Genomic DNA, 12,762 nt, shown 5'->3' with positions numbered 1-12,762 from the left:
TAGGATGGACTGGTTGGATATCCTTGCAGTCCAAGGGACTCTCAAGAGTCTTCTCCAACACGGCAATTCAAAAGCATCAATTCAAAGCATCAAATGTTGGATCCCACCAAGGAAAGATACCCCACGTCCAAGAGCAAAGGAGGAGCCCCAGCAAGATGGTAGGAGGGGCGAAATCATGTCTAGGATCAAATCCCATACCTGCCAGAGATGCTTGGAGGGCTCAAACAAACCTTGTGCGCACCAGAACCCAGAAACCCCACAGAGCCTGAGCCAGAAGTGTGTTTGAGTTCATACCTCAGGTATGGGTCAGTAGTGGACTGCCACAGTGGCACGGGCTCAAGATGCAATAGTCCTGGGTATGGCATAAGCCCGCTTGAAAAAGGTTGCCATTAACCCCACCATAGAGCCGCCAGAACTTATGCAGGACTGGGGAAACAGACTCTTGGAGGGCACAAACAAAAGCTTGTGTGCACCAGGACCCAAGAGAAAGGAGCAGTGGCTCCACAAGAGGCTGACCCAGACTTGCCCATGAGTGTCCAGGAGTCTCTGGCAGAGGCATGGGTTGGTGGTGGCCTGCTGCAGGGTTGGGGACACTGAGTGCAGCAGTGGGTGCATGGTACCTTTTGAAGGAGGTTGCCATTATCTTCATTGTCTCCACCATAGTTTGGCCTCAGGTCAAACAACAGGAAGGCAACACAGCCCCGCCCATCAACAGAAAATTGGATTAAAGATTTACTGAGCATGGCCCCACCCATCAGAACAAGACCCAGTTTCCCCCTCAGTCAGTCTGTCCCATCAGGAAGTTTCCATAAGCCTCTTATCCTTCTCCATCAGAGGGCAGACAGAATGAAAACCATAATCACAGAAAACTAACCTATCTGATCACATGGACCACAGCCTTGTCTAACTCAATGAAACTATGGTGGAGAGTTCTGACAAATTGTTGTCCACTGGAGAAGGGAATGGCAAGTATTCTTAAGTATTCTTGCCTTGAGAACCCCATGCTGCTGCTGCTGCTAAGTCGCTTCAGTCGTGTCCGACTCTGTGCGACCCCACAGACGGAAGCCCACCAGGCTCCCCTGTCCCTGGGATTCTCCAGGCAAGAACACTGGAGTGGGTTGCCATTTCCTTCTCCAATGCATGAAAGTGAAAAGTGAAAGGGAAGTCGCTCAGTCATGTCCGACTCTTAGCGACTCCATGGACTGCAGCCTACCAGGCTCCTCCATCCATGGGATTTTCCAGGCAAGAGTACTGGAGTGGGGTGCCATTGCCTTCTCCGTGAGAAGCCCATGAACAGTATGAAAATATGGAGGTGGTTAAAGAGAATTTTAAACCACTTTAGAGTTTTAGTTTATGTTCATGTTGATAGTAGCGTATTTTACAAAGTTTCATAAGGCATTCTTTTCTATTTTTTATAAAATAAAAAAGCTCTTTCTCTGTGAGATAAAATTTCTCTAAGCCAGATTTTTAATACTGTTCCTTGGCATTTTTAAAAAAGATATAAACCAAACCAAGGCTTCCCTGGTACCTCAGATGGTGAAGAATCCACCTGCAATCCAGGAGACCTGGGTTCTATCCCTGGGTTGGGAAGATCCCCTGAAGGAGGGCGTGGCAACTCCATTATTCTTGCCTGGAGAATTCCATGGACAGAGGAGCCTGGCAGGCTATAGTCAATGGGATTGCAAAGAGTCAGACACGACTGAATCGACTTAGCACACAGAACACACAGACTAAACCAATGAAGTACCTTCTTATTCTGTTTTCAATAAAGATTTGTTTACATACATTTAGGAATGATTTACACATAATTCTTTAAGTGGTAATTTGTTTCAAGTGATTATATGATACACACATACCCACACACATAGGTACAATTTGTGTTGTTTGTAATACACCCAACAAGGGGTGATATTGCTATCAAAAAACAAGAAGTCAGGTACCATCCTGATACAAACTAGTGCTGTATTTTGTAATTAGGTGTCTTAGAAATGGGCCAAGTGATTTTAATTATGTCTGGGAAATGAGAGATAAAGAGGGGGAGATTGGTTGGCAAGGCAGAGATGTTCATCTATAAAGAAAAAAGTGTTTAGGAAATTGTATCCATTGGATCTGCATACAACTTCAGTACAGTGTTCCAGATAGCTATTACTTATTCATTGGAGTTTAAACATTTGACCTAGATACAGCTTCTCTGAAGTTAAAAGTTGTCATTTTTTTTGACATATTCCCTTTCTTCTGTGCTACAATAAAAATGTAGTTGCATACACTCTTTATTACTCAGCAAACTGAATTCAAGGCATAGAGTATAATGACTGTGTTGCAGAAAATTGGGCACATCCATTTTTGTCCAGTGCTTTTTGTGTGTTAATACAAGGGACATCAGCCAACTTCTTTTTCTGAAGGAGCAACAGCATCTGCTGTGTGTGTACAACCCTAAGGCACAAAGGGTAAGGTAGGCAGAAAATAATTATGAGTGAGATTGTGCTCATTTCTCCTTTATATTTGGCATTATTGTAAAAATATGTAACCTACAAAGAATTATAAGTTGCTTACTATTTTCTGCAAGCACATTTAATCTCTAAGTAAGCTGATGATTTTAGTTTTCACATTGTTTTGAGGAAGGCTACGTTAGTTTTGACCCTCTAATATCTAGTTACCCTTATCTTTTATCACTATTGTATTTATGGATTTAACCAGACCTTTAAAAATACTGTTTTTAATATATTTCATCCTTTTGTAATGGAGATTGATCTGTAATAAGATAATATTTAGGGCACTTATTTTTTAAATTGTGTTTTTCCTTTCTGTTGAAAATTTCTTGAAATTGTAAAATATGTTCTTTAATTTAGATGCATCATATGGCACAAGACAGTCATTTATTTGTATTGATTTGGCTTCCTATGTGAATCTAATTATATATAAACTTGATTTCCCATAAAACTCCCAATAAGGATTTTTAAAGCACAGTTTTTCTCAACTTTCTTCTCAAGAATAGCTGATTTTAATATGTGACTGAAAGTAGGCAGTCAAAAGAGAAAATGGGATTTATTGCACTTTATATAAAGCTAAGGAATCTTAGGTTTAAAACTTAAATTTGGGTAACAATCTAGATTTAATTTCTTCTGTAGCTTGTATGTGTGAAGTTAATAGGACTTTGAAGTCATCATTTGTACATAGCCCTGTTGGTCTGTCCCCTATCCCCAGCACACGTTTTTTTTTGTTTCATATGTGTTTTTGTTGTTTGTCTTTTATCTTTTTTTTTTTTTTCCTATTTTCTCTTTGATTGACTTTTGAACCCAAGTATGTAGGTAAGTCTGTTTACTCCACTGCTTTTCCACACAGTAGCCACCAGCCACATGTGGTTATTCAGCACCTGAAATGGTGGTATGAATTGAGATTGCTGTAAATGTAAAGTGCATGTGGCCTTTCAAAGATTTGGTAGAAAAAAATAAAATAGTTGGGACTGTTTCCCTTGGGTTTTGGATCTGCTATCCATTTGCCGCATCCATTTTTATGTGAGGAATCAGGAGGATTCAGAAACTGCTGCAAATATTGCTGTCCTCCCAGAAAATTTGTAACCTGATGTTTGGTTAACTGTGTTTGAATAGAGTTTTTTTTTTTAATTGCGTATAGTTGTTTTATGGTGTTGTGTTAGTCTCTGCTATACAACAAAGTGAATCAGCCTCACATATACATATATCCTGTCTTCCTTGGATTTTCTGTTTGAATAGGCTTACAAATTATAATGAGAACAAAAGCCATAGTCTTTTTATAAAAGTTGGAGAAAAGGCTAAATAGTCATTTGCTGCTGTTTTTAAAAAATTATTTATTTATGTATTTTTGGCTGAGCTAGGTCTTCTTTTCTGCCCAGGCTTTTCTCAAGCTGCATCAAGTAGGGACTCGTCTTTAGTTGCAGTATGAAGGCTTCTCACTGATGGGGCTTCTCCTGTTGCAGAGCGCAGGCCCTCGGGCACATGGGCTTCAGTAGCTGTGGCATGTGGTCTCAGTGGTTGTGGCTTCTGGGCTCCAGGTCAGTTGTGATGCACTGACTTTGTTGCTCTGCAGCACGTGGAATCTTGCCCAGATCAGGGATCTAACCCGTGTCTCCTGCATTGGCAGGTCGATTCTTTACCACTGAGCCACCAGGGAAGCCCTCCTGTTACTTTTAAAAGAAGTCTTTATCAGAGAAAAATCATAGAAAACTTGAAAGAAAATAAAAAGGTGACCTAGCTCATGTGTTGAAAGCTATTGTTTCTGGCAGTGTATAAACTCCATTCCCAACCACAGACCTAGTTTATCAGCTAGAATAGGTTGTGTCTTTACCTTTTTGTGACTCTCTCACATTCGGTGACCAAGTCAGGTCTCATAAAACATTGAAGAATTATATGCATTACCATTCACTGTTCAGACTTGGTTTTAACCAAGAAATTTACTGAATAGTGTCCTAATTCCCGAAAGATGAAATAACATTTGAAATTCATTCTGACGAGCTCCAGAGAGTAATCAATATTTACTAAGGGCCAGGTGCTCAGATTCATTCACAGAAAGGCAATACAGTTTTGAAATCCGTATCAACTTGAAGTTCCCTTATCTAGCAGTGAAGACTCAGCTCTCTTTAACCTTAAAGAATAATGTATGTGTTTTAGATAGATTTACAGTATGCAGTGATCCAAAATTTTAAAATGTAATTTTAGTGCATAAAGTTCAGTTCTCTGCCACACAGAATTTAGCCATACTGTTGTTTATATAAAGATTTTTAAAAGATGAGAAAGTTGTATGTTAATTCTAAGTGTGGTTATTATGTTAAATTGCTGTGTATGTAGAAAATGTTTTATATGTATTTTTTTCTTTATTTCTCTTTTAAGTTCTCAACCAGTTTCCTCTCCAGTCGTCCTCCAGTTTGGCCATGCAGAGACCCTTCTTCCACTGCTTTCTCTCATGGGCTACTTCAAAGACAAGGAGCCCCTAACAGCCTACAATTACAAGGAGCAAATGCATCGGAAGTTCCGAAGTGGTCACATTGTACCCTATGCTTCAAACCTGATATTTGTGCTTTACCATTGTAAAAATGCTAAGACTCCTAAAGAAGAATTCCGAGTGCAGATGTTACTGAATGAAAAAGTGTTACCATTGGCTCACTCACAAGAAACTGTTTCTTTGTATGAAGATCTGAAGAACCACTATAAGGACATCCTTCAGAGTTGTCATACCAGTGAAGAATGTGAACTACCAAAGGTGAACACATCTGATGAGCTATGAGTAACTGCCAAGCATTTTTAATTCATCAGCAGTCTCCAGGGAGTGATTCCATGCTTGGAATAGGTGGGCAGTCCCTGGGTACAGAAAGCTTTAACATTTCTTGGATATTTCTGTTTTTTCAAAGAAAAATGTTTCTTTTTGAGTCTGGACATGGATATGTAAGAAATGATCTTTCACTGAAGCAGCTTTCATGGGAAATCTGTTCGGAGATAACTGGTACTACATACATTTACAGAAATTAAATTCTTCCTACTTACGTAAGAAGTCTCACACTGAGATAGAACATAATTTCAAAATGATACACAGAAGTTTTGGAGTAACAAAATATTTTGTCATTTGGACAATCCATAACGCGACTGGACTAAGTCTAGGAACTTTACCAGCTGTGCTGCCATTCTTTATTTTTTCCTCAGGTAGCACAGTTCTAGTATTTTCTTCTTAATCAGAGCTATTATGATTCACTGGGAGTATCACTTTGGAAGAAATTAACATCTCTAGTTGAGAATTTGAAACAATATTAAGAAACAGTATGATTTAAAAGAACACCTTCACTGAAGGAAGACAAAAGTATAATAAAATGTCTTTGTTAAGAGTATTTATAAAGTATTTGAACACAATTTCAGTAATTCCCTTTAATCTCTTAGTAAGTCTTGAAAGGCCGTTATTTAATTATTATCATACCTGTTTCACATATATAACTGGAAGAGCAAAGAGGACCATTAGCAACAAGACAGAAGAATAGAATCAAACTTAAATCCATTGCTTTATGTGTTTTAAAAAATTGTCACTTTGCTTGTATTTGTATATTTTACTGTTATGCGAGATACAGCTTTTGAGGGTTTAATTTCTTTTTTGTTCTTTATTTTTGTAAAGACTGACTTCATACTGGTGGGCTTTCAGTTTCACATATGCTGCTGCTTAGTCACTCAGTCGTGTCTGACTCTTTGTGACCTCATGGACTGTAGCCCACCAGGCTCCTCTGTCCATGGGATTCTCCAGGCAAGAATACTGGGGTGCGTTGCCATTCCCTTCTCCAGGGATTTTCCCGACCCAGGGATTGAACCTGGCTCCTCCTACGTTACAGGCAGATTCTTTACCATCTGAGCCACAAGGGAAGACCTTTCACAGATATGAACCCATTTCAAAGCAATAGTTGTGAGTTCTATCAAATATCATAAAAGTAGTTTCTATAATAATAAACATAATTCTTATAACTTTACTACCAGGTTTTTTTCTGCTTTCCATATTGATACACAATCAATTCAGTTCAGGTCATTCGCTCAATTGTGTCCAACTTTTTGTGACCCCATGAACCGCAGCATGCCAGGCCTCCCTGTCCATCACCAACTCCCGGAGTCCACCCAAACTCATGTCCATCGAGTTGGTGATGTCATACAACCATCTCATCTCATCCTCTGTCGTCCCCTTCTCCTCTTGCCCTCAATCTTTCCCAGCATCAGGGTCTTTTCAAATGAGTCAGCTCTCTGCATCAGGTGGCCAAAGTATTGGAGTTTCAGCTTTAGCATCATTCCTTCCAATAAACACCCAGGACTGATCTCCTTTAGGATGGACTGGTTGGATCTCCTTGCAGTCCAAGGGATTCTCAAGAGTCTTCTCCAACACCACAGTTCAAAAGCATCAGTTCTTCTGCACTCAGCTTTCTTTATGGTCCAACTCTCACATCCATACATGACCACTGGAAAAACCATAGCCTTGACTAAACGGACCTTTGTTGGCAAAGTAATGTCTCTGCTTTTTAATATGCTGTCTAGGTTGGTCATAACTTTCCTTCTAAGGAGTAAGTGTCTTTTAATTACACAATCAGTAATTGATGATAAAAGGATAGCATTTCAGGCAGCTTTGACGAATCAGGCAATATAAGGACATTTTCTTCCAATAAAAATTTCTGGCGAGGAAGGCTCAAGAAGAAAGTAAATATATTTATATGAAATTATGGCTGAATTGCATTGTTGTATGGCAGAAACCAACACAACATTGTAAAGCAATTTTCCTCCAATTAAAGAATAAAAAATTTCTTAGGTTTTCACTTATTAAGAATGGAAATCCATTTTGTTCAAAATCTAAAGTGTTACAACTGTATATTAAAATTATAAAGGAAGATGCATAGATCATTGATCTGCAGATCAGATCAGATCAGTCACTCAGTCGTCTCCGACTCTTTGCGACCCCATGAATCACAGCACGCCAGGCCTCCCTGTCCATCACCAACTCCCGGAGTTTACTGAGACTCAAGTCCATCGAGTCAGTGATGCCATCCAGCCATCTCATCCTCTGGCGTCCCCTTCTCCTGCCCCCAGTCCCTCCTAGCATCAGAGTCTTTTCCAATGAGTCAACTCTTCGCATGAGATGGCCTAAGTACTGGAGTTTCAGCTTTAGCATCATTCCTTCCAAAGAAATCCTGGGGCTGATCTCCTTCAGAATGGACTGGTTGGATCTCCTTGCAGTCCAAGGGACTCTCAAGAGTCTTCTCCAACACCACGGTTCAAAAGCATCAATTCTTCGGCGCCACTGATCTTCAACTGAGTGATGTTCACAGAATAGATGATTAGCTGATAAATACTACTGATGCATCAATACACTGCTGATTATTCCTACAAAGGTCTGATTTTAATCATTTTTTTTAGGAATTTGTCTAAGGCAGACAAGAGAACAGTATAATGAGCATTCATGCCCATCATACTGTTTTAGCAAAATTAACATTGTATCATTTGGTTTAGATCAAATGAGAAGAATTGAAGACTTTTGTATGTCTTCCTGATGCTTTTCCCTCACTGCCTGCCTATAGGTAACCACCAACATATGAAGTTCAGTACTCACCATTCTACTGCATGCTTGACTCTGAAATTTTATAGTATTGTGGGAATTTAAACTTTTCTATAAAAAGGACTTCATTGTGCATATCATTCTTGAATAATTGATTTAATTGCTGTATTTGTTTTTCAAGACTTTTTGATCATTTATCACAAATCAACAATATCAGTTCATGAGTCATGTACTTTTTATGTACAAACACTAAACTCAGACTGTGAGCATGTTAAAGTTGAATAAGCCTAGTTTTTCTTTCAAGGGCGTTATCTTAAGACCTTACAACAAATTTACTTGATGTCTGGAACATTAAATAATTTGATTCATGAAGTTTTCGTAGACTATTGAAGTTTTATAGAAATTGTTTAATTTATTATTTATTGTTAAGTAGAACCATATAGTTATCATTGTAGTTTTTGGTATGTAAACTATTTCAGGATAGAGGGTGAGTGTAGTCCATTTTCGTTAATGTTACAGAGGCTGTGACATTATTCTGGTGCTATTATTCTCACTTAGGAAGTACCCGAAACTGAATAATCTTATGATAAGAGCAAAAGGTCTTATCTAGGATAGGATATATAAAAAGTTGAATGCTGAAAAATAACCTTTGGCCAACAAGAATTCATTCATGATAGGTGACCACTTTACTCAGTTAAACCAAAATGTAATCACTATCGGTTCTGAGATTTTGGTCAATTAATAAATAGCCTATGAACATTCGTCATTTTCTGTTCATAGTCTACAACTTGATGTGTGCAGTGCGTTTGTCCTTACTCTTTTTTTATAGTCATTTTATCATTTTGAAGTTTCTGCTCTCCAGCACATAACCCTGCACTTGAAACTGTCTTTGTATATAATCTTGATCTTAATTTTAACACTGAAAGCAGAGTTCAACTTGTAAAGGAAAAGGAGCTTCATTTTTTTCAGGCAAAAATCAAATTTTATATCTTTGAGTGCTTTCCTTTTGTAAACTGCAGAATTGATACATGACCTTAAATATCTGGGAGTTACATACAACCAAACCAGAATTTGTAAGTATAAATTTTTGGAATGTATTTCTTTAAGGTGGTATTTCATACAGTTCATTAATGATCCTTGGAATCTGGACTATTCTGCCAAATGTAAACTGAAAATAAATATTTGCATTACAATGTAATTTGCCTTTTATCTAGCTCTTCTCCTGAACTTACCCAGTCTCTTAACTCTCATAGAATCACAGATCACTGAGTTCTCTATTCTTCTGTCACTTACTTAAGCATTTCCTTCCACTCACCTATCAGCTTAACCTGCCCTTATTAAGCACCTTCACATCCGTCTATTAAGCTATTTTTTAATTGGTGTATGTGTATGTGTGTGAGGAGAGAGAGAAGAAAAAGAAGGAATGAGTATTTTTGAGAAAATTCCACAGCAGGAAAAAAGATGTCATATTATTCTAGTTAAAAGAATTGCAGTTTGGGCTTCATACCTGGCAGATTAGGAGGCAGTTAACGAACGTTCAAACTTCATTTTATCATTACTGGAGTAATACACTTTAAGATAGAAGGATTCTTAAATGTATTATTTCTAAAACTGGCCTCAGTTTAACACCATCCCTGTACTATTCCCAGATGCTGAGCCATTCTTTAGACCCAAGCAGTTTATGCTCACACTTGTTTGTTGTTGCGCTGGCAGAACAAATAATTATTCATTAGAATGATAGCCTTCAACGTTTAATAGTACTCCTAGTATATAATGAGAACATTTTGCTGACATATTTTACATCATTTATGAAGTAGCTAATGTGAAAATTGGGGTTCCCAGTGGTAAAGAATCTGCCTGCCAACGTAAGGAGACATGGGTTCAATCCCCGGTTCGGGAAGATCCCCTGGAGAAGGAAATGACAACCCACTCTAGCGTTCTTCCCTGGGAAATCCTATGAATAGAAGAGCCTGGCAGGCTAGTCTGTGGGGTTGCAAAAGAGTCAAACATGACTTAGCAACTAAACAACAACAAACAATATGGAGAATTAAGTTGGGATTTATTGATTATTTTTTTTCATTAGAGTTCATTCTACCAATATTGGTTCTGAACGTTAATAATTTGGGTGCTTTTAGAAACTTTTTCAGTGAACAATCTTATCCTGGAAAAAAAATCCCAGCTTTGATGTAAATTATAAAAATGTATACTTGTGAACCATATCTTGGAATACACACAGATGAGAGAGTTCTGCTGATAACAAACATGCCTAATTGGAGATAGGAAGAACATCAATCACGCTCTAGCTATAGTTTCTCTTCCTTTGAGCAGCCCTTAGTTTCTTTTTCTTATAAGTGTTTTTCTTTTCCTTGCTTTCCTGAGAAGCTTAGACTAGTCTTTGGAAGACAAAAAAGTGCTTTTTTTCCTTCCGTCTGCAGCATTACTCCTTGAAACTATCTGTCACTCTTTACATCATGGAGACTTGCTGAGGGCCTGGTTTCCTAATTTGACTATTTTAGGTAGAGTTGTGTAGCCTCCTAAGTTCTGTCCGTGGTGGGAAACTACAGTTGCGTTTCATAGCTTTGATTGCTACTGTACTAGATAACTGAGAAGAGTCTGAGGAGAAATACTGAACTCCTTGGGCAGAAGTCTGAAGAAATGAGAAACAACCTGCATTTTCCTTGCTGAGAAAAACAATGGGTGAAGCTCCCAGATGTAGATAGGAAATCAGAAGTAGCTGGGATTCTAAATCCACTTGGATCTGGTTGCAATGCTTCAGGTCTTTCTAGGAAGGGAAATGGAGTAGAGCATTATGGGACTTCTTCAAACCATGTTACTAGTTTTTGCCTCAGTCACTGCTGGAGGTAGGCAGTTAAATAGAACTTCCTTTTCAAGTCTAGGCCTAGCTCTTAAAAAAAACCAATTATGACTAGAAGACAGTTCTCTACCCTATGGGCCTGCATGAGCTTCAAAACACTTTGTTTTTTTTTTTAAAGACAGGTCTAAAAGCTCTTTGGTTACTAAATATTTAAAAAGGACTACTATTGATAGGCTCCCCTGGTGGCTCAGATGTTAAAGAATCTGCTTGCAGTACGGGAGACCCAGCTTCAATCCCTGGGTTGGTAAGATCCCGTAGAGAAGGAAATGGTAACCCACTCCAGTATTCTTGTCTGGAGAAGTCCATGGACAGAGGAGCCTGGTGGGCTACAGCCCATGGGGTCACTAAGTGTCAGACACAACTGAGTGACTAACACAGTTTTACAGTATAGGTATATGCATTTGTTTGTATTTGCCCAAACAGAATGTGTAAAGCTAGTCTTAAGAGAAAAATCATTGTCATTCTCAATACTCAGCCATGTACTTGATGTTAACTGGTTATCTATAAAATAAATCATTTGTGTGAAATAACAATTGCCCTTGAGTACAGGGGATATCTACACCTGCCAAGTACTGTATAGAAGTACTTTACCTGTTACTCCATTTAATCTTCATTATAGACTATGAAGTTCATAGTATGAAGCCTGTTTTGCAGATGAGGGAATTGAAATGGAAGATGAAAGTACTGTTTTGTTTTGTTTTACACTTTATGCTCTATTCAAATGCTGTATCAGTGGTAACAGTGGAATTTTGACTTCATTCATTTGGGGCACTTTGGCATGCAGATTGTTTTAAGTAATGCAACTGATTGTAAACCACTTCAGTCTCTTGACACTGCCCACCACTGGGGGAAAAAAGTGCTTTTGAAGATGCTGCCACCCTCTGTCCTTCTCTGTAGCCATTAGCTATAATTGCTTAGGTCAAAAAAGTTGTATGCTTAGCAGGAAATGGAAAGAAGACAAAAGTCTAAGCAGAGCTTTGTATGTAACCATTTCCAGGACAAATCAATTTATATCTCCAGGCTCAGCTCACTGTACCATGCACCTGGTATACAAGGCTTTCTGAGTTAATCAGGAGGGTGGGGCAGGTTAGTAGCTGTATTACAATCCATCCCTTAGAATTGCATTTGTAGCATTTCCAAGGATAACACATTCAGACCTTATTGGAGATTCTAAATTGTATGAATTACAGGATAATGGTAACTACAATTATATTGTGTACTTATTTTCCTTTCCACTGCTTTAAAGCAGTTCCTTAGCCTCATGCCCTTGACTCATCCCTGGAGTCCATAAAGCCAAGCTCATTGAGCACACGTTGAACAGTGGTAGCTGGCAGATGCTTTGGCCGAAATCCATGATGAGGAATGCTAGGGAATGACAAAGGCAAGGCTTTGCTGCAAGTTGCACGAGTGTCATGCCATGTTTATGGCCTCTGCCCCACTTCATCATGTAATGACCATCATTGCAGTAACAATGTGTTTTACAGCAAACACCACATGACCAGTTGTATGTCAGTAGAATCTTGTAAAGGACAAAAGGAAAGATATAAACATCTGAATGCAGAGTTAAGGAATAGCAAGAAGAGATAAGAAAGCCTTCTTCAGCGATCAATGCAAAGAAATAGAGGAAAACAACAGAATGGGAAAGACTGGAGATCTCTTCAAGAAAATTAGAGATACCAAGGGAACATTTCATGCAAAGATGGGCTCGATAAAGAACAGAAATGGTATGGACCTAACAGAAGCAGAAGATGTTAAGAAGACGTGGCAAGAATACATAGAACAACTGTACAAAAAAGAGCTTCACGACCCAGATAATCACGATGGTGTGATCACTCACCTAGAGC

General features: G+C 38.6%; 1 protein-coding gene across 1 annotated transcript in view; it reads left to right on the top strand.

The window, feature by feature from the left end:
- MINPP1 (multiple inositol-polyphosphate phosphatase 1) overlaps window positions 1-6,562 on the top strand; it is a 37,494-nt gene extending 30,932 nt beyond the window's left edge. Inside the window, exon 6 of the mRNA XM_010832222.1 lies at window positions 4,866-6,562. Coding sequence (XP_010830524.1) covers window positions 4,866-5,259 — 394 coding nt within the window. The 3' untranslated portion in view covers window positions 5,260-6,562. The remainder of the gene's footprint in view (window positions 1-4,865) is intronic.
- Window positions 6,563-12,762: the final 6,200 nt, after the last annotated feature.

This window comes from Bison bison, unplaced genomic scaffold (genome assembly GCF_000754665.1).
Source record: "Bison bison bison isolate TAMUID 2011002044 unplaced genomic scaffold, Bison_UMD1.0 scf7180017860456, whole genome shotgun sequence".
NCBI lineage: Eukaryota > Metazoa > Chordata > Mammalia > Artiodactyla > Bovidae > Bison > Bison bison.
Note: the sequence above shows the minus strand (reverse complement) of the source record. Positions and strands in the feature narration are given on the sequence as shown.